A 21,028-nucleotide genomic window follows, 5' to 3' on the forward strand; every position below is an offset into this window, starting at 1 on the left:
ACATGAACCTGCTGGAGCTGGTCCAGAGCACTGCAACAGAGATGATCAGAGGGATGGAACATCTCTCCTATGAAGACAGGATAGAACAGTTTGAGTTGTTCAGCCTGGAAAAGAGGTCTCCATAGAGACCTTATTGTGGCCTTTCACTGGTTAAAGGGGATGTCTAAGAAAGATGCAGACAAGCTTTTTGTCAGGCCCCATGGCAATAAGATAAAGGAGAGAAAAAGGGGAGGTAAGTAAAACTACTCTAGCAAATAACACCAGCCAAAGTAGAGCATTTGAGAATACAAATGTTTGAAATGGCTTAGTGTATTCCTGCTCCTGCCATGTCTTGCTTTACCCATAAGCCTGGAAATGCTAAGCTACAGCTAAATTTTTGGCAAAAGGTGTTCAAGACAATGGAGAAGGAGAAACAGAAGCTGAAATTATCTGCAAGCATGGAAATCCCATGCTCTTTCCCCTTAAGTTTTAGCTGTGTTAGAAATAATTCACTAAACTTAAATGAATACAGTAGCACTGCAGTAATGGATCATGAGATATCTCCACCTGCAAAAGGACCAGTGACAATAAAAATTATCTATGTTTTGTTGTCTACTATGCTGCACTTCTCTAGAATATTATTGGTCTGAAATAAATATAAATAACCCAAAAATTGTGTAAAAAGGGGTTCTTTCATTATTTTGCTTGAACTATCAGTAATGCTATTTTGAAATTTAAATATCTATTCCAATACATACATATATATGAAGCTGGTAAATCCCATTTTCCAAATTTTCCAGGACACTGACATTACAGAGAAATATGTTCTCTAACATCCCAGTGAGTATCTTGGACAGCATATAAAATATGTTAAAGTGTATATAAAGAATATCTAAAGGCAATAGAAAAAAATAGTCTGAAAGCTTTGCATTAGTATTTGCAAGTTTAACAGGTTCCTTTGAAGCCTATGGATAGATGCATGAAGTACAGTAGGTCATTCTGCATAATTTTTTATGTTAAAGGGACAACTTTTTGATTAGGAAGCATTCCAGCTTTCACAATGTCCCACACCCTTTTACTAATCATTTTGTCAAACATCTGTACACTAGTATACAGACTATATAAATTTTTGTTTTAATGGATGGACCAGGGATCAGGAACTATGCAACTTTCTGAGTCAGGATACATAATAGAATGAGTACAGAGGATATTTGGGCTAATAATTAAAGGGATGTTTGAAAAATTAATTGAGCAGTGCCTAGGAAAAGCATATTTCTAAATTGCTAATCTTGCACACTGCTACACAGTAGAGACCCTGTAGTCATACAGAGAAAAACATAAATTAATAAGGTATTGTAACTGCATGGAACAATATGCAAGATTAAGCCCAGGAGACTGATTATTTAGGAAAGATTACTCAAGATACACAGAGATTATCAAAATCAACTGTGGTGAGCTGAAAAAGAAAGTGTCTTGGCAGTGCAGACACTAAGAATTTGTAGCCTTTGCTACTGGGTATCTGGAAACAGAAGCTGTATTCTGAAGTGTGAGGATATAAGGAAAGAGCTCCTTTGTGACCTGACAAATATGGAGTAGTGTTTTGGGGTTAACATTGTAAAAGGCTTCTTTGATCATAACATATCTAAGAATTAACTTTTTTTCCAGTTTAAATTCAACAGCAAAGTAATTACCTTGGCTTTTGCATTACCTGTATTTTTTTTGTTTTTGTTTTGGTTTGTTTTTGTATGAAAACTTAATATCCCTTTCTAGAGAGAATGAAGATAAAATTCTGAAAAGTAGGTTATTTAATCCTCTTCCCTCTTCTTAGTTAATATTTATTAGCAAGAAATCAGGCAGAACTCATAGTGAGAAGTGGACTGTTTTCATGTTCATTCTTCACATAGTTTCAAACAAATATTTAAATCTATCTTTGATTGTTTGCAATGCTTATTCATTTCTTTTACAGTTTTCCTTCACTTTTTTTTTTTTTTTTTTTTTTGTACTTGAGGGTTCTTTTGCAGTATTTCCCGCCTCTGGCACAATCCAAGCTACTCTAAATCTTTTAGAAATACCTGCCATTTTTGTATGGAAACACTTCCATGTGTAAACCACTTCTAAAGTATTAAAATTCAGCTCTAACTAGGCATTTCTACTCTGAAACATTATAGAATTTCATGTGAATGGATTAACTTGAGCACAATAGGAAACATTAGGTGTTGAGAGCAATTCTTGTTACCATCATGCATCATCTAGAGACAATCTTGTAAGCTGATTTTTATTACAGAGGATCCCTAAATGCTTATAATGCTGATTCAGAAACTTATGGGATCACATGCACTTTCATCACCCTCTTGGGATCAAATGTTCCAGGGACCTGAGGAATTTGTACTGAATTTGTACTATACATACCATCTGAAGAATGGTATATAGTATTTTTCTTTTTTTTTTTTTCATTTCAGTTACAGCAGAGGAAAAATAATGTAGTCATGAGGCATATGCCTTCCCTCTTGTTTCCCATCATAGATTCCCATCACAGATCCACAGGTAGAGTCTAAAGAAAGATGTGCCCTTTCAGCAACTAACTTGAATATGCCTGTCTCTTCTCCTTAGTGTATAACTACTGCTGAACTCCAACAATGTCCAGATCTCTCAGACAAAAGGAGTAGGAAAACTGTGATGCAAGACACTGATGACCTTTACCGTGTGTCAGATGTAAGAGAGTTACTTTTGTCTGATCTTTTTTCCTTTGATAGGTAGCTGTTGCCCTTTCTTGCCAGAACAATGTAAAGGGAAGTCCATGAAGACATAACTGTGCATAGAACATTGTCTGGCCCATTGCCTGAAAGAGAGTATTCTAAACGGGAAAACAATTGCAGTGTCAAATAATATATGTTAACCCACCCTCTTAATTAGTCTCTGCTCCTTAATGTATTCATTATCTGCATTTCTTCCCTAGTTTGTCTTTGTACTCATGCTACCTTCTCTTTTCTGATTGAAAATTAGAGAATATAGACTTTTTGAAAAAAATATGAAACTGTCAGAAAAAAAGGTGCTCTTGTTCCATATCTTGACTGTTCTGAAAATAAAAATAATAACCTACATGAAAAAAAAATCACAGGTGAATAGAATTACAGTTCTCTGCTTTAATTGAAATGCCCCTATGAAATCCATGGTAACAATAATAAGAAAATAAAAATATAGTTTCAAATTCTTATCATTATACAGTTCAAAAACATCCACAATTTATTTATTGGCTGCTAACACTACCTGGACAGAGGGCAGTGTTATTGCAAACCCTTGATTCTCTTAAAGGGCCGCTGCAGTGTGTCCCGTAAGGTGATACACAAGTTCTGGTTCGCACCTGCGACCCTTGACCACAAGTAACTGAACACGTACTCCACTGGGCCCACTCTTCAACACCAGATTCACCTGTATTCAAGACAACAAACAAACATGAATATAGACATAAGTATTAATGACACAGCTTGTTTTGGTTTTTTTTGGTTTTTTTTTTGTTTGTTTGTTTTTTTTTGTTTTTTTTTTTTTTTGCTGAAGCTCATTATTGTCCGCTCTTATAAATCAAAGAAAAAGGTACCACACCAAAATAAATATTTAAAGGTTTATGGAGTAAAGCAGCTGTGAAAATGTGCAATGAATAGAAAATAAGGACACCTACGATGCTGCAATCACATAATGCCTGTCAGAGGGGAACACTTTGATGTCTTAGCATCATTTACAACTTTATGAGGACTACTGCCCTTCAACACTTCAGAAACAACACTACCCTCAGGATTCTGTAAGAACATAGACAACACTTTTTACATAATAGCAAAGGATTTGTCTTTGATATTTATACTTATCCCTCTAGAATTAAGGCTCAGTAACAGTTTAAGGAGCCCTACCAGTAAGGGAATTCCAATTTCCAATGAAAAACAACCCAGACAAACCAGCCCCTAATGTCTTACATTTTCTTCAGCAGAGTCAAATAGCATTTGAATGAAGTTCCCTGACAAAGAAAAACATTTTGTTTACTAAACTTCAACCTGAAATGTGGGATGGAAACTTTGATAATTTGCTGCATAAATTTACTCTTTGCTTTTGACCTACAGGTATGGTGAATTCTTGGGTCTGCCAGACCTAATTACTGAAAGTGATACATACTACTATGTTCAAAATTGAAAATGTGCTTTATTAATACTGTATATTAGAAAAGAGGATTTTTTTAAAAATTTCTGAGAGATAGAATATTAAATTTTTATTTTTTGAAAGCAAGTAATGCATAACATTTTCTTCCATGGATGCTCTGGAAAGAATGCTTGAATTTAATTCTCATGAACAGCTATACACACAATTGTGGAATTCCTTTCCCAAAGGAATTCCACAATTGTGTGTATAGCTGTTCATGAGCTGTTCAGAAAAATAAGTCCCTTGAGTATTCTCAGAAAGCAAATGCAAAAATAATATGAATATACCCCACTGAACAATTTGAGTAAATAATTGTGCGTTGATGTTTAGCTTCTGCAGTTAAAATTCACCATGTAATGTAAAACAGCAGCTGAAATCATTACTGCATGCTTAATTTTTTAAAACAAATGGGACTTTCTGTTTTAAAATCAGCGGCATGATAAAATCTGCAGACTTGAGGGGCTTGCTTGAAATTTCAGTTATCTCAGTATACTTCTAGTCTCCCAAAAGTTCTGATACTGATCACAGTCAGGGGACTGTCTGCAAAGCAGGAATATTCTGGTGCTATCTTCCAAGAATGCAGTAAGTGACATGCTGTTTCTTCAAACTGTGCTTTATAGCAAGAATCTGTGAATCTCTCCAAGCTGTCTTTTTTTTGGTTGGTTTTTTTTCCCCAAAGATCAAGAAGGAAGCCTTTGCAAAATGATTGTTTCTGTTAGACTTCTAAGATTAATTTCTGAGGCTATTCAATGCTTAAAAAAAAAAAGTGCTTCTTATTCAGTAAAAAGACAGAATGCATTATAATTAGCACACACATCCCTCTGTTTTTAATAAAATTATATGCAATTCTAAAAATTTCTACATAAAACCACAAAATTATGAGCTTTCTACACACAAAAATTCACCAGTGATTTTTGTAGTTCTTTTCTTTATTTGTTAGGTGAAAAAAAATGAAAAAAAAATCACTGATTATATTTTTAATAGTTCTTGTGACATGAATTTAGCACTTTGATTAGGCAGTTAGATGGCTTAGGTTCAGCTTAGATGACATAACATGCTAAATATATTGAATATGTATGTAGACATTAACAATTGTAAAAAATGTACTATAAGCCCTATATGCATGGTAAAAAGACTTGTATTACTGTGGGTTTCCAGGCTAATACTTTTAGTCTTTTCCTTCATGTTTGAAGTTTGACTTTGCCTTTGTTAAAATTGTTTAGATAAAAGGTCAAACAGCAGAAAAAGTCTAAACTATGTTTCTCGAGATGTTCCTCATTATGTAAAAGAGTTATATATACTCAGTGAAAACAATCCATTATTCAACACAGACATACTGACATTACACAACTAATAAAATAAAGAAATTAAAAATTAAAAAAATTAATATATTAAAGTAAAAATGTTACTCTAAGCCCTTGGAACATGATGGAAAATAGCAGCAACATGATTATTAGGCTGTTGTCAGACTGTTGTGTGAATGTATTGAGTGAATTTTGAAATTGGTATTATTAGAAGTTCTGAGAATTTATGTAGTGTTCATTCACAAAAAGCATAATCTCTTAATATACATCATCCTATGTAAAGAAGGCTTAAACATTTGCTGGAGGAAGATCCTCCATATTAACATGCAGTGCAAAAAAGAGCAAAATTAAAACAAAATAAAGAACACACTTATCTCACCAGCTGCTTTTCTTCCTTTTATACAATGCATTATGATTTTTTTGGTAATTTTTGATTTTTCTGAGTATTTTATACTGTGCAGGATAATTATTACTTATTTTAAAAGATTTAAAAGAAGGAAAATATCTTTACATATACATCATTGTTAATTTACCATTTTAACTTCAGCACATAACACTGCTATATTTTCTAGAATAAATCTAGGTTAAGTAAATAATCTGCAAATATATCTTCCATTGTTTGCTTTTCTCTTATCCATTCTTTTTCTTTTCTGAAATGAAAATTTTGAACAGGCTACTTTTTATTTACCTTCTTGTTTTCTGTTATTTGAGAACTCTTAAAATTTTTATATCAATCATATTAAATCTATAATCTCAATTTATTTCTTAGCAAGCTACTAAACTCTTATTCTCCCCTGAGGCTTGACACATAAGAGGAAACATAACTTACTGTATGGAAGGCCTCATTGATCTGTGTAAAACTTACCTGCATTATACTCTCTAAATCCCATAACACCTAAGGGAAGGATCAGTCCAAACACATAAAATGACAAATATAGAACAAGAAATTATTCACACAGTATTTTTTAATAAATGTTTTTACTGCTTCATAATACTCTCCAAAAACAGAAAAATGCGTATTTTAATACCACATATTAAAACTCTTCAATTTTCAGCAAAATTTGGTGGAATAAGTCCATGATTTAAACAGTATTAAATGCTTTTCATAAATCTTTTCCTGGACATTTCTCTATTCCTATCTCTCTGCCTTTTAAAAACATACAAACATTTTGTTGCACTTTTGTATCTCTTTTATTATTACACAAAATAAAATATCAAGGCTTAAAATATAAAACCCATAAACTCAGTAACCAATTGCTAATAATATTTCTTAGTGGATAAATTAATGAGATAGATATGTTAGGAAAAAAACCTTATGAATCAGTTTAGGAAGATATCACAATCATTTTATTGCAAGAAACATGAATGCATTACAGGTGAAGAAAATATGCAATGATCACTACAAAGGAAAAACAAAATGAAGAGATGAAAATTAGTATGTCCAGAAAGAGCACAAGTATTACTTAAAATGTATTAACCTGCAGCATGGAAAATATATATTTCCCCAAACTCTGGCATCTAAATTTATATGCTCATACATCTCACATGCTTTCAGAACAGGACCTTGAAAACCAATCCTGTATAATTTTGAACGCTCATCTCCCACTCCACACACACAATGTATTGGAAAGTGATGGTATAAGGGCTGCACTTGTAATGCAGCTCTCTTAACACCCAGAATAGATGCACTGCAATGCATGACTCAAAATTATCAAATACAAGATTTGCGTGATATTATTAAAGTTTTAAGGATTTATATGGGAAAAAAAACCCAGATAATTTTACTATTTTTTGGGTAATTGTATGAATTCAAGAAGCAGCATAAAAGCAAAGGTGTTATTCTATGTAGTAAGCAACTACCATTATATGTCTGATCTAGGTATGTAAGTGATAAGTTCTACTTTCCTAAACAAAAACTGCATGGAGACCTAGAGAACTCTAGGCTCCCTTCTTCCACTGCATTTGCTTACAGTAGTATCTGGGAGTTAGCCATAAAAGCAATCCTATAGATTAATATGAGGGAAACAGACTTTTTCCTATTCTAAATTTGTTATCAAACAGATCTACACTGATTGGCTATACTTAGATTGCTCAATATACTGATTTCTGCAAATCTGTTAAGTGAAGCACTCTACCACTAAGGAAGTCAACATGCAACATATCTAGAAGCAATTATAGCTCTTTTACTGAAGTGCATAAAAACTGGAAGCATTATGTACGACTGATGCAGGCATATATTCTAGGTTAGTTACTATGGGATACAGAGGAAGTTGATTCAAATCCATACAACAATTATGGGGCACAAGACTGTCAACTCAGTAACTTACTGGAATGAAGTGTGTAGGGTACCAATAAAGAGTTAGCTTTTACCAACAGATACATGGATCATTACTGAAGTCAAAATGGGCAGTAGTTTTGGTGTATGAGAGCTTAATTCAACTCACCACTAAAATTTTATCATTCACCTCAAAGACAGCTGTGGTAACTGTTGGTAAACAGGCTAATCAGGTTTTTTTTTTTTTTTAATTACTTCAGTTCCATGTTTCCAATATCATCTTGGTATCTTTAGATAAAGAAGATGAAGTTGCTCAAACAAAATTAGAAAATATGTTTTAGATGAAAACTGTTAGATAATTTGCACATTCAATTAAAATCTACTTACGGCCAATTTCATTTAGCAATTATGAATCTGGAAACTAGAGAACAGAGCATTGTGCTGGGCCAAAGATAGCAAATGCTGAACGCATGCACATTAAAGTCACCCCAGTTGTTAATTAATTTGATAAAAGCCTAAAGCTGGGATTAGACAGTCTATTTATAAAGAAATTCTAAAGCATGTTCTTAACATCTTTGAAAAAATGTTAGCATGTCACAGTGAGCTGTCCTGTGTTTGTACATGTGAGACTGCTTTTACTACTTAAGAAATTCATGCTTACACTAAATGATGCAGTATTCACATTCACAGTGCATGTTTTTGCATGATCTACCTAACTCTTAGCTACTTTATTTATGGACTTTAACTGGTGAAAAAAAAAATAAATGATTCAAAAAAAGTATCAGCTTAGAAAACTGACAAATATGCAGCAAAAGATTATGGAAACATGCAGTGGTCTTGCTAAAATTAACAACAGTAAATAGAAAAAATGTAACTAATGTATTACCAGTTTGTGCCATAAATTTAGCAGCATCAGCTTGCTCCTGAGGGACCCTTTTCTCATGAACAGATCGAGGTCGCTGACTTTTAATTGTATGATCTCCCATCATTCCAAATTCTAAAGACAGAATAAAGGTTTATGAAAGCTTGTGTGTAGACATTTCTCAACAGTCACATACTGTCTCATGCAATATGTTCCTAAACATACCTGGAAGTTGCTGGCAAGAGTCAGGCAAGTGATCATGGCAGTTAACATCAACTTAACTTTGCTACACTCAGCTTTCAATAAATACTTAAATTTATGTCTGCAGATTTTCCAATATAATTTTATTTTATAAACCAACATTCAGTGTAGTGACACATTCTATAAATCAGCTGTATGACACGGGACAAAAACAGTTACTCAAATGCAGACATTCTATTCCTTTATTTTAAATCCGTGCACACCACACCAGAAAATGACTGTGACAGTGTTAGACATTGCTGTTGTGTGGCAGAGCCTGCTGCTCCTCCAGAGGACTTCTATTTCTGCACTCATCTTTCAGGCTGATGAAGCCTTCAACAGAGATAAAAAGTCATCTTTGGGAATGGTGGCAGTGGGAAATTATAATAATTTAGCCAATGAACTGTTTAATTTCTTAGGTTGAATACAGCAGAACAAGTGCTTGTGATCTGCTTCCTTCCTGAAACGTCTAAGTTAAAAAGACTATAGATTGTATTTTACTCTCCACATTGATTTTAATAGGGAAAACCTATGAAAAGATCGGTGACATCAAGCCCCGTAGTGTATGAGATGAGTGCTTTAGTTGTTTATCCTGTTATCACTGCTGTCATATACCCTCTCTTGTCCTGTGCAAACCTCCTAGACTTCTACCTTAGCTCTACTTTTCATTTTTGTAATGAAATACAGAAAGTCTTTTGCACTTAGAGGGGGACTGCTGTATCTTCAGCACAGTTCCCTATGATCCTCCCAGGCACACACAGCTGTCTGCAGCTCAGTGCTAAATATTCTGTAAAAAACACCCCAAAAACTGGGACTCTAATTCAGGAAGCTTGTGCTGGGAAATGTGTAACATTGAAACTACTTCAACTACAATCGCATAAAGTTTCTGAAGAGGCAGAAGGTGTCTGAAACACAAGGAACACAAACATTAAAAAATACGTTTCTGCTGGAAGGTTACCTTGCAAATGCAAAATTCAAAATTCTCCCCAATTTGTAAAAGCATGAAGATAATAAAACTTACCTTTCTGCCTCAAAAACCACAAAACATTATGTGATATGTAAATATCCCTAATAAATATTATTTGCAAACACATTGTCTTGATAAATCATTTAAAACATTAAAATTTCTATTTAAAGAAACAATAAAAGGTAAACTTATTTTAAGGGGTCAATCGGAAGAAAGAGGTTTTTTTCCTTTCTAGTAAACTATTCATGTATTTCTCCAAATCAGCGTTTCTTTTTGTAAATATTCATTACTGGCACCACTTAAAATATAAATTTAATTATTCATTTGAGAACAGCAATGCAGTTCATATTCTAAAGAGAATATCTGAACATATAATTAATAAAATATATTTTGAGGATTAAACATTCAACATTTTAATACATCCCAGAAATAAATATAATTAAATTATATATGTATATACACACATGCAAATATATAATATATATATGTATGTGTATATATACATATGTGTGTTAAAATTCTATGAATAATTTTTTCCAAAATACACCTCTTCTACAGCTTCTCTGATTTAAGATAGCTTTTGATTCTGTGGAAAATCTCTTATTACAATTAATATTCTAAAGCAAACTGTGATTAGAATATTTTTTACAATTTTTACAAGGTGCAGTACAGATGACACATTTAAGCTGTAATTAATAGCATGGTAATGGCAGGAGACTTTACATAGCTTTTCCCCTGAAGAGGCTGTCACAGCGAGGTGTGTTTATTCTGAGTTTGCTGCCTGCATGATCTCTCCTTGTCAAGCAATTTAGAGGGTATGGCACCATTCTTGCAGAAAACTTAGTTTTACTTTTAAAGTTACAGAGTGCAATAATGGGAGACCTTTGCTAGAGGAAGGCTTTCCAGAGGCATACAGGGAGGTGGTGAATGTTCTGGTCCCAGTCCTGCAGCATCTTGTGCTGGGTGCGGGCACATGCAGTGTCCTGCAGGACAGAGACTGCTGGTGGAGAGGCAAAGGGATGTCTGGGAGATCAGTGTTCTGCATTGTGGATAATACCTGACGTAGCTCCAGTCATAACGATGGAGTTACAAATACCACTCAGTATGATTATAATGCCTTGGATTTTTCATTTTTCCACTTAAGCAACAAAATATTTTCAATTTGCCTCAAGTAGTGCTGATGGTCTTTGAGATGCACTTTTCAGCTAATCTCCCTTTGATATACTAAGCATTTATATAGCAAGTATATATTAAAGATAAATTTTTCATTACCCAGATAAAAATATTTTTAAAAGTTTTATAAAAAATATGGAACCAGACTTATGCAATGCTCTTATTTTCATATTCAGCTGAAGTATTTAACCAAATGCCACATGAGAACAAAAGCGGTACCAGGAAATGCAATGTACTGGCATGGGTAAGACCTCATTAAAATTCAAGCCTCATGAGAGAAAAAAAAAGGGTCAAGTGCATTTTTGTAATGGGATCAGAAATGTCCACTTTCTGTGTATAAGTAGAAACAATGATCTCAAAATTGTTTAATCTAAAAAGCTTAAGAGTAATTCATTTTTATGAAGCATTTTTAATATAATATCTTGTTTAAGTTTGCAACAAATACTAAATAGAATGAAACTTTCCTTTATTTTCTGATCCTAGGTAATAAACACAGAAGGTGAACCCATTATGCTGTTTTTTTTCCCCTCAATACTTCACAGAGAGGCAGTATCTAAACGCTGTCTGGGCTGGGAAAGCATTTTAACCCAAGTCAGTCTAGAGTATGACTAAATGGCACAGAAATTTCAAGGATCTGTTTATGTGGGAAAGGTGGTAAGAACCATCCTAATGTAGGCAGTGTTATAGCACAGAGGTGTCCTGCAAGGTCAAGTCAGCATGATTCAAGACCTGATATCTGGATATAATATTGGATATTTGAATTGACATTCTGAGTAAATTAATTTTTATCATTCTCACTCTTCTTACCTAGTTTTTGCTGCTGAAAATAAGTTTTCTAACCCAGAAGAAGGTATTTTTGTAGACATTAGTTTCTGAAGAGAATTTTTTGGTGATGTCTGTCCTAAATTTTATTTGGGTGAAACAGGGCAGTTCTTCTTTTATCTCTAACATTGATATTAATAATATTGTTTCATTAAATACAGGGGGAAAGCAAATCCTTTCAGCAACAAATAGGTGCATGGTCTAATTCAGAAATTGAAACTGTGACTCTAAGTTAGGCCTGGAAACATGCAAGGGTTTTAAGCCTTTTTATTACATTGTTAATGCTATAATCTACACAGCATGAAGATAAAAACCCATAAATATCTCAAAATGTAAATAAAAATAGCATTATGGGGAACCTTGAATCATTTTAAACAGACCAAGACTAATAATAAATCATAACACATTCCAAACATTTGTGGTAGAAAACCCCAGGTTTCATTATTTGATAAAAGAATTTATCCTGCTGTCAATGGTCCTTTGGTGGCTATGGAAGCACAAGGGATCACTGCAATAGGATGCCTATTGCTTGCTCCTCAGCTGGTCATAATGGATCAATACTTCAAAGCATTTTAGTGATGCATACATTTCAATATGGATGTGACATTATCATTTGGTTAAGCATTGGAACAGACTGCCCAGGGAGGTGGTGGAGTCACCATCTCTGGAAGTGTTCAAAAATGATTGGACACAGTGCTTAGTGCTATGGTTTAGGTGACATGGTGGTGTTTGTTCAAAGGGAAATGATCTTGGAGGGCTTTTCCACCCTAAATGATCATCTGATTCCATGATTTCATTTTACATATAAGCAGAGGCATGTAATATAGTCCCATGCCTTCTTGGACAGAACAAAAAATTGCAATTCCAAAGTTTACAGTTTGGTATTATTTACAGCTCTTATCACTAGTCCCATTGGCTTTACCTTTATTGTTATGTTATGTTATGTTATGTTATGTTATGTTATGTTATGTTATGTTATGTTATGTTATGTTATGTTATGTTATGGGAATTTTTATTCCTATTGAGTAACCTTTTTAGTTTTTTAGAGGAGAAGCTAAAATCTTGCGGCCAGTGTAGGTGTGCGTTTTTAGAAGAGGAGAGAGTTGCCATGTGCTCTCTGTAGGAATAAAGAAGAAAAAAATCTGTTAACAGTGTACAAATGCAAACTAGGACAACTGAGAAATACAAAAGAAAAATACCAGCTTTGCAAGGTTCTACTCACCAAGTCTTTGCTTTTTGACAAGTGGATATTCTTTAAAATTAAGGTAAATATCAAACAGATTTTAAGGCTGTTTTATGATATTTGTAACATATATATTTGTAACATATATATCCTAGTCATCAGATGACATTATAAACCATGTTGGTCTGGCTTTTATGGCTATTTTTTATCATATTTCATTGGAACTTCAGAGGACAAATGTATTATTCATCTACTATGAATTGTGCTATTTATGGTGCAGGACACACTGGCATTAATATAAAAAGCCTTTTTCATCATAGAAGTTGGTGATGACATCATAAATGAACTACAAAAAAAAAAAAAAAAAGTGGTTCTGAGACCTCTAGGGTTACCCCCTTGGGACACACACAATGTCAAGGAACTTCTGAGAGTTGCTGAGTGTCATCAGCTTGTACCAGAACAAGTAGAGCAGTTTCCTGAAAGCTTTTCAAAACCTTAACAGCAAAAAGAGGCAGTTGACTCCCCAAAGTGACTGTCATTTTCTTTCACCCACAATGCTCCAGCAGTGTGTTTCATACTACCCTACCCACTCCTGAACTGTAACTAGCCAAACAAGTGTTTTCATTTACTCTTGACTGCTGAATGAACAGAATAGGTCTTGCAGCCAGAATGTGCAATAATGCAAATTGTCTCACATACAGTAGCATGGTATCCTCTCTGTGCTAACACACAAATATTTTTCCCAGAAATTATGCAAAATGCTGATGTAAGTCCCAGGTGAAGGGGGAGGAGGAGACGGGGAAAGGAAGAAAGAAGACTACAGAAATATATAAAGAATCAGTCTGTTTAAATCAAATTTTGGGCAGCAATATTAACTAATTTCAGCAGATCTGATCAATTTCTGACTTCCCAGACCATGAAAAAGTTTTCTACACATTTTTAGACCCATTTTAGAGGTTCTCCCACAAAGACACACAGCGGTAGCAGTACTTGGGGTTTTTCATCGCATTGGCAACTGGTCAGTACAATTTCTGCTGGTCACTAGATGGCAGAATGTGTGTTGACTTAGAAGCACAATTTTGCATTGACTTAAGAAGCTGTGACTTTCTGTTACATTTTCATTATAAAATTATCTCTCATATATATACATACATAATAAATATCACTGCGTTCAAAGGACTGAGGGGTTTTTGTTTTCTTCTTTATTTTTAGTTATTCCTTTGTAGGTCTGAATATTACTAAAACCCCAACAAAACCCCCAAAATGAATAAAACACGAATTGCAGGGCTTTTTTTTTTTTTTTTTTTTTTTTTGGTTTTTTTCTTCCCCCCTCCCTTTTTTTTTTTTTTTCCCCTTACAGTAAGCCCTATGACAGAAGGAAATCTGAGGAGCATTCTCACTGTAGCAGAGTACCCAGACCCCACAAGGAAGCACTTGTTCTCTAATGCTGCATTGGCAGAACACAGAGCTTCAGGGCATTAGTGAATACCATCACTCTGCAGTACAGATTTAAGCTATAGCTTTCTATGGGAACCCCTTAAAATGATATTTCCTCATGAGGCAGGCAAGTTGCCAAAAGGGTAACGTAACTATTAGCTGAATTAGATTTCCATGGGAACCTCTTCTAAGTGAACGTGGAAAATGTTCTTAAAACAGCCTTTGCTTACTTCCTACGTAGATCCTGGTCCCATAAAAAGTCCCCTTTTGGCTCTCCAAAACAGTATAGAAGAGCTTTGATCAGTTTCAAACTGAATGGAATAATTTCTTTCAATAGAGTGAATTAAGATCTGAACTGAGCTGTATTCATGAAGACAGTGAGAAAAATATGCTAGTACTCATGAAAACATGGAAAGGATTTTATGATAATGGAAATATGAAAGGCAAAATCATTTGCACTAACACAGTATATTTTTTAAATTGTACTAAATTATTGCATTTTATCAAATAAAAGACGGGTAAATATTTGTGAGATATTAGATACAAGATTTCTCTTGTAGACAGAGATATCCTAATACATATACGTATGCATTCTTTCATCTCTCAAAAAATTAGGGAAAACAATTATGTATTCTAAACAGTCTACACATTGTACAAAGGTAATTAGTTTATATTCATCTCTAGGGAGACCCATTTACTCCTAGGACATAACTTTGGATTAATACTACTGCTGGTATTTTTAATGACATAAGAAATGAAATATTGCTGAATTAAAACATAAATGATAGCACGAATCCCAAGGAGCAAGACTTTTTCATGGCAATGCAATCTGCTGTCTCTCTGTGCTTCTCTGCAGTGACTCTCTTGGCCAGCCATTATCTTTAGTGGGATCTGAACCTGTTTACTTATGGTTACAGATTTGATCAGTGAAGAATATCATAAAGATGTAATGTTTCTTCACTTTCAATGTGCAGAGAATGTTGAAATTGTGCAAACTCTATTATTTGCCTTCCTGGCCCCAATTGCTCATCACCATACACCTAGGCAGGAGAAACTGAGCATAAAAATCTGGTAAAGTGACTCATACCTGTTCAAAATGAATGTAAAATGTCACCATAGCAGGTAGTGTGTTTTGGGCTTTGCAGAATTATAACTAAGCAAAGAGGAAAAGGAGTGGTGGATGGAAGCCCAAACTGCATCTTCACCCCTAATTATATCTACCAAATCTGACATTTTTAATTATCATGGCCAGGTAGGCAGAAGATACTCTGTAGTTCACATTTTTCCCATTCAAATATTTTCCAAATAATGCATCCCAAGATGGCTGTATTCAAATGAAATTACCAATACTGATAAAAGCACTTTACATTTTCAAGTTTAACATTTAAATCCTGAAAATACAGCAGTATGTTATTCTCTCATATTCCATACTGTTTTCTCAAAAGATTCATGAATGAAATAACACATTAAAGAATGAAAGCACAGGGGCTTACCTTTAGAAATTTTTGCTTTTTAAAATGAAACGCTTTTAATGCATTCTCTTGTAGTATTCTCATCATTTGAATATTTCTACTATAATAACTTATTCATGTGTAGCCTTTAAAATTTTAAATCATTGTATAATAACAATTCTTCAGGATCTTAATTTCTTCTTTATATTTCATACTATTTTACTTCTGCATTAAGTATTTTGCTTTTGCCATATATTTAATTAATTGCATTACTGATATGGTTAGGAGTTATTTCAGTGTAGGAGTTATTTCAGAATGGCACCATTTTATATAAACACTCTGTTTTCTGCAGCAAACTACGTGGTTATTACACACAGGCCAGTATGTGCCTCTTTAGTGTTCTGTACAATTAAAAACCAAGAGATGATGACTGAGAACAAACAGTAATTTCCTACGCTATTCTTGAATTCAATAATTCTTATTTTCTGTTCTAGAAAGACTGAAAAAGAAGTAAACTGTAGAAAGCAGGACTCACAAGGACATCTAGCCTATTTTCTTGCCCTGCAACTATTTAGCACAGACATTCCTGCAGATGGTTGCCTAATCTTTTCTAAATGATAGAAGCACTCATTAAAATAGGAGATGAATTATCTATGAATTTTTGACAGGGAAGTTTACGCTCTGTGAAAGATTCTAAAGCTGTATGAAGGGAAGGAACAAGAATCAATATTTTAAATAACAGGTACTGCAAATTGTAATCACTAAGAACAGTTAAACTGAGTGTGGATGTTTTTTTAGAACGGTAAATCTTCTAGGTGAAGCTAAATGATATTGCATGCCTTTTTAAGAGCATTTTCTTGTCCTTGTTTAAGTCTCCTAAATTGTTTTTATGAGAAAATAATAAAAAATGGAAGAAGTGTTGCTGGATGTGAATTTTGCACATTACATTTTTATCGTCTGTGATACCACAAAGCTGGCTGTTTTGTATACAGACATCATGAATGGCTGCTACATTTTATTCAGAGAAGAGAAGAATAAAAGTAAAGGACAAGAGCCTTGGCTGTTGTAAAATGGCCTCATTCCACCCAGGCAGACTAAAGTTTGTAAGCTGAGAAGGTGTTTACCAAAACAAGAGACCTACTACTCTGAGTTGAGGTTTATATAAGCAGTTCACAAGGGTATGTGCCCTTGCCAGCTGTCACTTGCAGGTTAATTAACACACACATACAGTTTCAAACATATTATTCCACCCAGCTCATCATGGGAGATCTGTGTATGGCGCACTGCCCTGATAGAAAGGGTGTTGCAGTGGTTTCCAAAACAGACCTGGAACCTCTTAAAAGGTACCTTATGGTGCCATAAGTCCTCTCTGAACTCCTGTGGGACACCTGTGGTCTTAAATATGAGTCATAAATAATTCTTCTCTAGTCAATAGAATAAACTTAATGGGAAAAGACAACACAAATGAGAGGAAACCCAGTGGTTCAAATTTAAACCTCAGATACAATTTTCACAATCATAGAATCATAGAATTGTTAAGATCAGAAAATACCTCTAAGATCACCCAATCCAACCATCATCCCAGCACTACTATGATGTTCACCTCTAAACCATGTCCTTGAGTGCCCATATCCACACATTTTTTGAACGCTTCCAGGGATGATGACTCCATCACTTCCCTAGAGAGCCTGTTTCAACGCTAAATAACTAAATCTGAATCTTAAAATAAATCTAAATCCTTCCTTCAGCAATACATGCACAGGATTTTAAGCAGAAAAGCACACAAGAGATCTAAACAAAAACTATCAGAGAAAATCTCGGACTTACATATTTTAGGATTTTTTTAGAAATAAATTAGATGTTTTCACTGGCTTTAGGAAAAGCACTTTTCTATATCTCTGAAATTCTGATTTCAGAGTCAGACAATTCATTTAATACTTTTAAGGAGTCAAATATCTCACTGAGGCTAAAACCCAATGTTTTCCTTCACTCTTACTGCATAATCCACACTTGAAAAAGTATCTCAGTGCATATGCTAACATGTCCTTCCTAGCTCCATGGGCCAGTGTCAGAGGGTACCATGGCTTATTTTGCAGGTGTTGCCCATGCAATGCTTCTATAAAAGCAAACTAACAGTTCAGCTGCAGATCTGAGCTAAACAAAGCACAGTTTGTCAAACACCTCTTACAGAAGCTCACCCTGAAGTCTGCATTAAAGAACAACTGAAGTGCGGGATTTCTCACCTACTTAACAACAGAAAAAATACCCTATGTCAAAATATAAATTAATTGAAAAAAAAAGAGCAGAAGATTTGACCTAGGAGCAGATGTATTCATAGGCATAATCCATCTGATCACAGTGTACTGCTCTTAACACAGGAACAGCACTTTAGCACTTTACTGGATTGAGCAGATGAATCCATTAGAATTAGTGAGACTATGATAATGATGCTCTACAGGTTTACCAAGCACATAGATTATTACTCTGAGACCCATCAATACAATGCTGGCTTTTGGAACATACGTATTTTCAAAAAACTTTTTAAAATGCTGTTTTTCAGCCATGCCAGAGATTTCTATTCTATCATAGCAAAGTGCCTTTTGGGCCACTTCACTGATTAAATTAGAGAGCAATTGAAAACACAATCTAGTTGACACAACATTGATACTCATAGGGAAAACTATGGGGATGACACTACTGAAGTGGTACATCCTCAGAGGTGGAAGAGCATGCTTTTCTTTCATCAACAAACATCAAAATAATTGATTTTAGTATTCTTATTATTCCTACATTCTGGTGTGATAGTACACACTTGAATCACTTAAAATTCTCATGCCTGTCCTACCAGTATTACTGCAGCAATCCATACCTTATGACCTCCACAATGATTAACTGAAGTGTGCTCTATAGAGCTTCTCCTACACATCTCAATAATAAGGATCTTTTACAAGTGTCTCTTCCATGACGGCTACATAGGATACCTCTTACATAATTCATTTCAGCTTGTCAGCATGACATGCAATGTGGCTACCTAAAAGCTGTCTTAGCTCACCATGGACCATCACTTGCAGAAATTATGCCAATAGTTAAGACATATGAATGTGTGGAGATTGCAAGCAGGGATTTTTTTCAGTGAAGGTCTTTCATTCCACACTCAGAACGATAGAGTTTGCAATACTCATTACCCTGGGATCTCTGTAACTTACATAAATGCATTCTCAGAATGACCTCTTGCTTATGGACATAAAAAAAACCCCTAATATAATTTGGAGAAGTCTGCAGCTCGTTATGTTTTACTTAGAGCAAACAGACTTTCCTTTTACAGCTAGAGACCTGTAACTGGGATGTATATCATGGTCTTTAGGAGACTTGAATCTCATCCTACTGCTCCTAACTAGAAACCTTTTTTTGAATAATCTACAGTGCTGCTTACACATCTGCCCACAGATAGCCTACAAATGTCTCCAAATGCCTCTACTCTGCTGCCTAGAAAGGGCTGGAAAATAATGAGTTTCCTACAGAGCTCAATAAAACAGCTTTTATACAAAACTATTTTCAAACAAAAAATCGAATTTCTCTCAAATTAGGCCTTTGCCTCTTTTGTGCTGGCTCTCTGAAAAGCCTAATTATTTAGTTACCTGAAAGAAGTCTACTGTAGGCATGTAGAGTGGAATAATTACATTAAAAATTCTGAACAATAAATTAAATTATGCTCACTAGAGACTTATTTTAACTGTCCAACCAACAGCAGAAATATAGGTATGTACTTATACAACCATGGCTCCAACACTACCACCATAATGAACAGATTAGATATATTTCATATTCACTTAAGTGATTAACAGGTAACTTCAAAAAAAAATAATAAGGCAGAGGAGATCATAAGCTCAGAAAAATCAGACAACAACCCACTATCCTGACCACAGAAGTTATACAGCATTCAGTCAAGAGTATGTCATCAAGAGCTAGTTAAGCAGGCTGAAAAACTTATGCTGAAGCTCATGAGGTAGCAGTTCTCAAAAGACCAGAAAAAAATTCCTAGCTTTAGACCAAATACAGACTGCTCATTTTGTATTGATCTTGAGGAATATTTTTTTATATTTTCCTAGATATATTTAAGTTTGATCTGGTTTTATTTAAAATTTTACTTCAACTTGATATTCATTTACATCTCAGAGTAAATAAAGTAGTTCTAAAGACTGAAGTCTTATGATTTTAATGACAATTTTCAGCAAATGAAAATACATTTTTGGTTTTTAAAAATCATTATTTGTTTAATATATAAGTAGCACACTCAACTAAAATCTGTTTAAGGAATCCTAGGTTATAAAAGTAACGTGTCATTAGTTTTAATGAAGGTTTGAAAGCAATGCAGCAATAGGTCTGCAAAGCCTGACTGAACTGGAGTGCTCTGTGCCAGAACTGACTCTGGACTCAAGGTACTTACATTGGCAGTCAGGGAAGTTTATTTCCCAGGATGACAGCAGAACCCATTGATGCAAGATGTGGTTATACAAATGCCCACATGCTAACATATGTAAAACATCTCCAAAGGATAGCCTGGGTGCACAAGGTCTACCTCTGGGAAAAGGGCTTGATGCCATAGAACTGCACATGTATAGAATTTAGACCATAGAACAGATGTTTCCATTTTGTCCTTTCATGCAGTTTATGCTTTTGAAAAATCATTACAGGTTCCCAAAAGACATGAAGAAGCAATTTTTTATGTAACAGATTTTGTCCAAAATAAGTCATTACTGCTAATATACAGCCCTCTATACTGGTAATCCGAGTTAGCACATATATGAAGTGATTTTGATCACTTCATGTTGCATTTCAATGATTTCCCACTATCAAAAGAATAGACATATTATTTTATTCTACCTCATGTTGTGTGGTTTTAATACATTAGAGTAACATTACCTACAAATTACAATACTTTGACCTCCACCAGTGTAAATCAAAAGTAATGAAATAACAGAATTAAATGTGCATATAACTGCTCTGTGAGCAGAACTGGCTCAAGACAGATTAATTTATCTGGTTCTGAGCAGAACACGGGACTGCCAGACCTATAATAATGATTTTGTAGCTTCTAACTCTATGTTCTGTTAGATCATGAGGATTCTTCTGCATATCCATACTATTTA

General features: G+C 34.4%; 1 protein-coding gene across 7 annotated transcripts in view; it reads right to left on the bottom strand.

The window, feature by feature from the left end:
* ADGRB3 (adhesion G protein-coupled receptor B3) overlaps window positions 1-21,028 on the bottom strand; it is a 443,727-nt gene that overhangs the window by 257,537 nt on the left and 165,162 nt on the right. For 6 of the 7 annotated variants that reach the window (XM_030946507.1, XM_030946501.1, XM_030946506.1 and 3 more), the window contains exons 3-4: window positions 8,630-8,740; window positions 3,247-3,408 (exon numbers count right to left, since the gene is read on the bottom strand). In XM_030946507.1, coding sequence (XP_030802367.1) covers window positions 3,247-3,408; window positions 8,630-8,740 — 273 coding nt within the window. The remainder of the gene's footprint in view (window positions 1-3,246; window positions 3,409-8,629; window positions 8,741-21,028) is intronic. The other variant, XM_030946504.1, reaches the window with a different exon arrangement.

Source organism: Camarhynchus parvulus, chromosome 3 (genome assembly GCF_901933205.1).
Source record: "Camarhynchus parvulus chromosome 3, STF_HiC, whole genome shotgun sequence".
Lineage (NCBI taxonomy): Eukaryota > Metazoa > Chordata > Aves > Passeriformes > Thraupidae > Camarhynchus > Camarhynchus parvulus.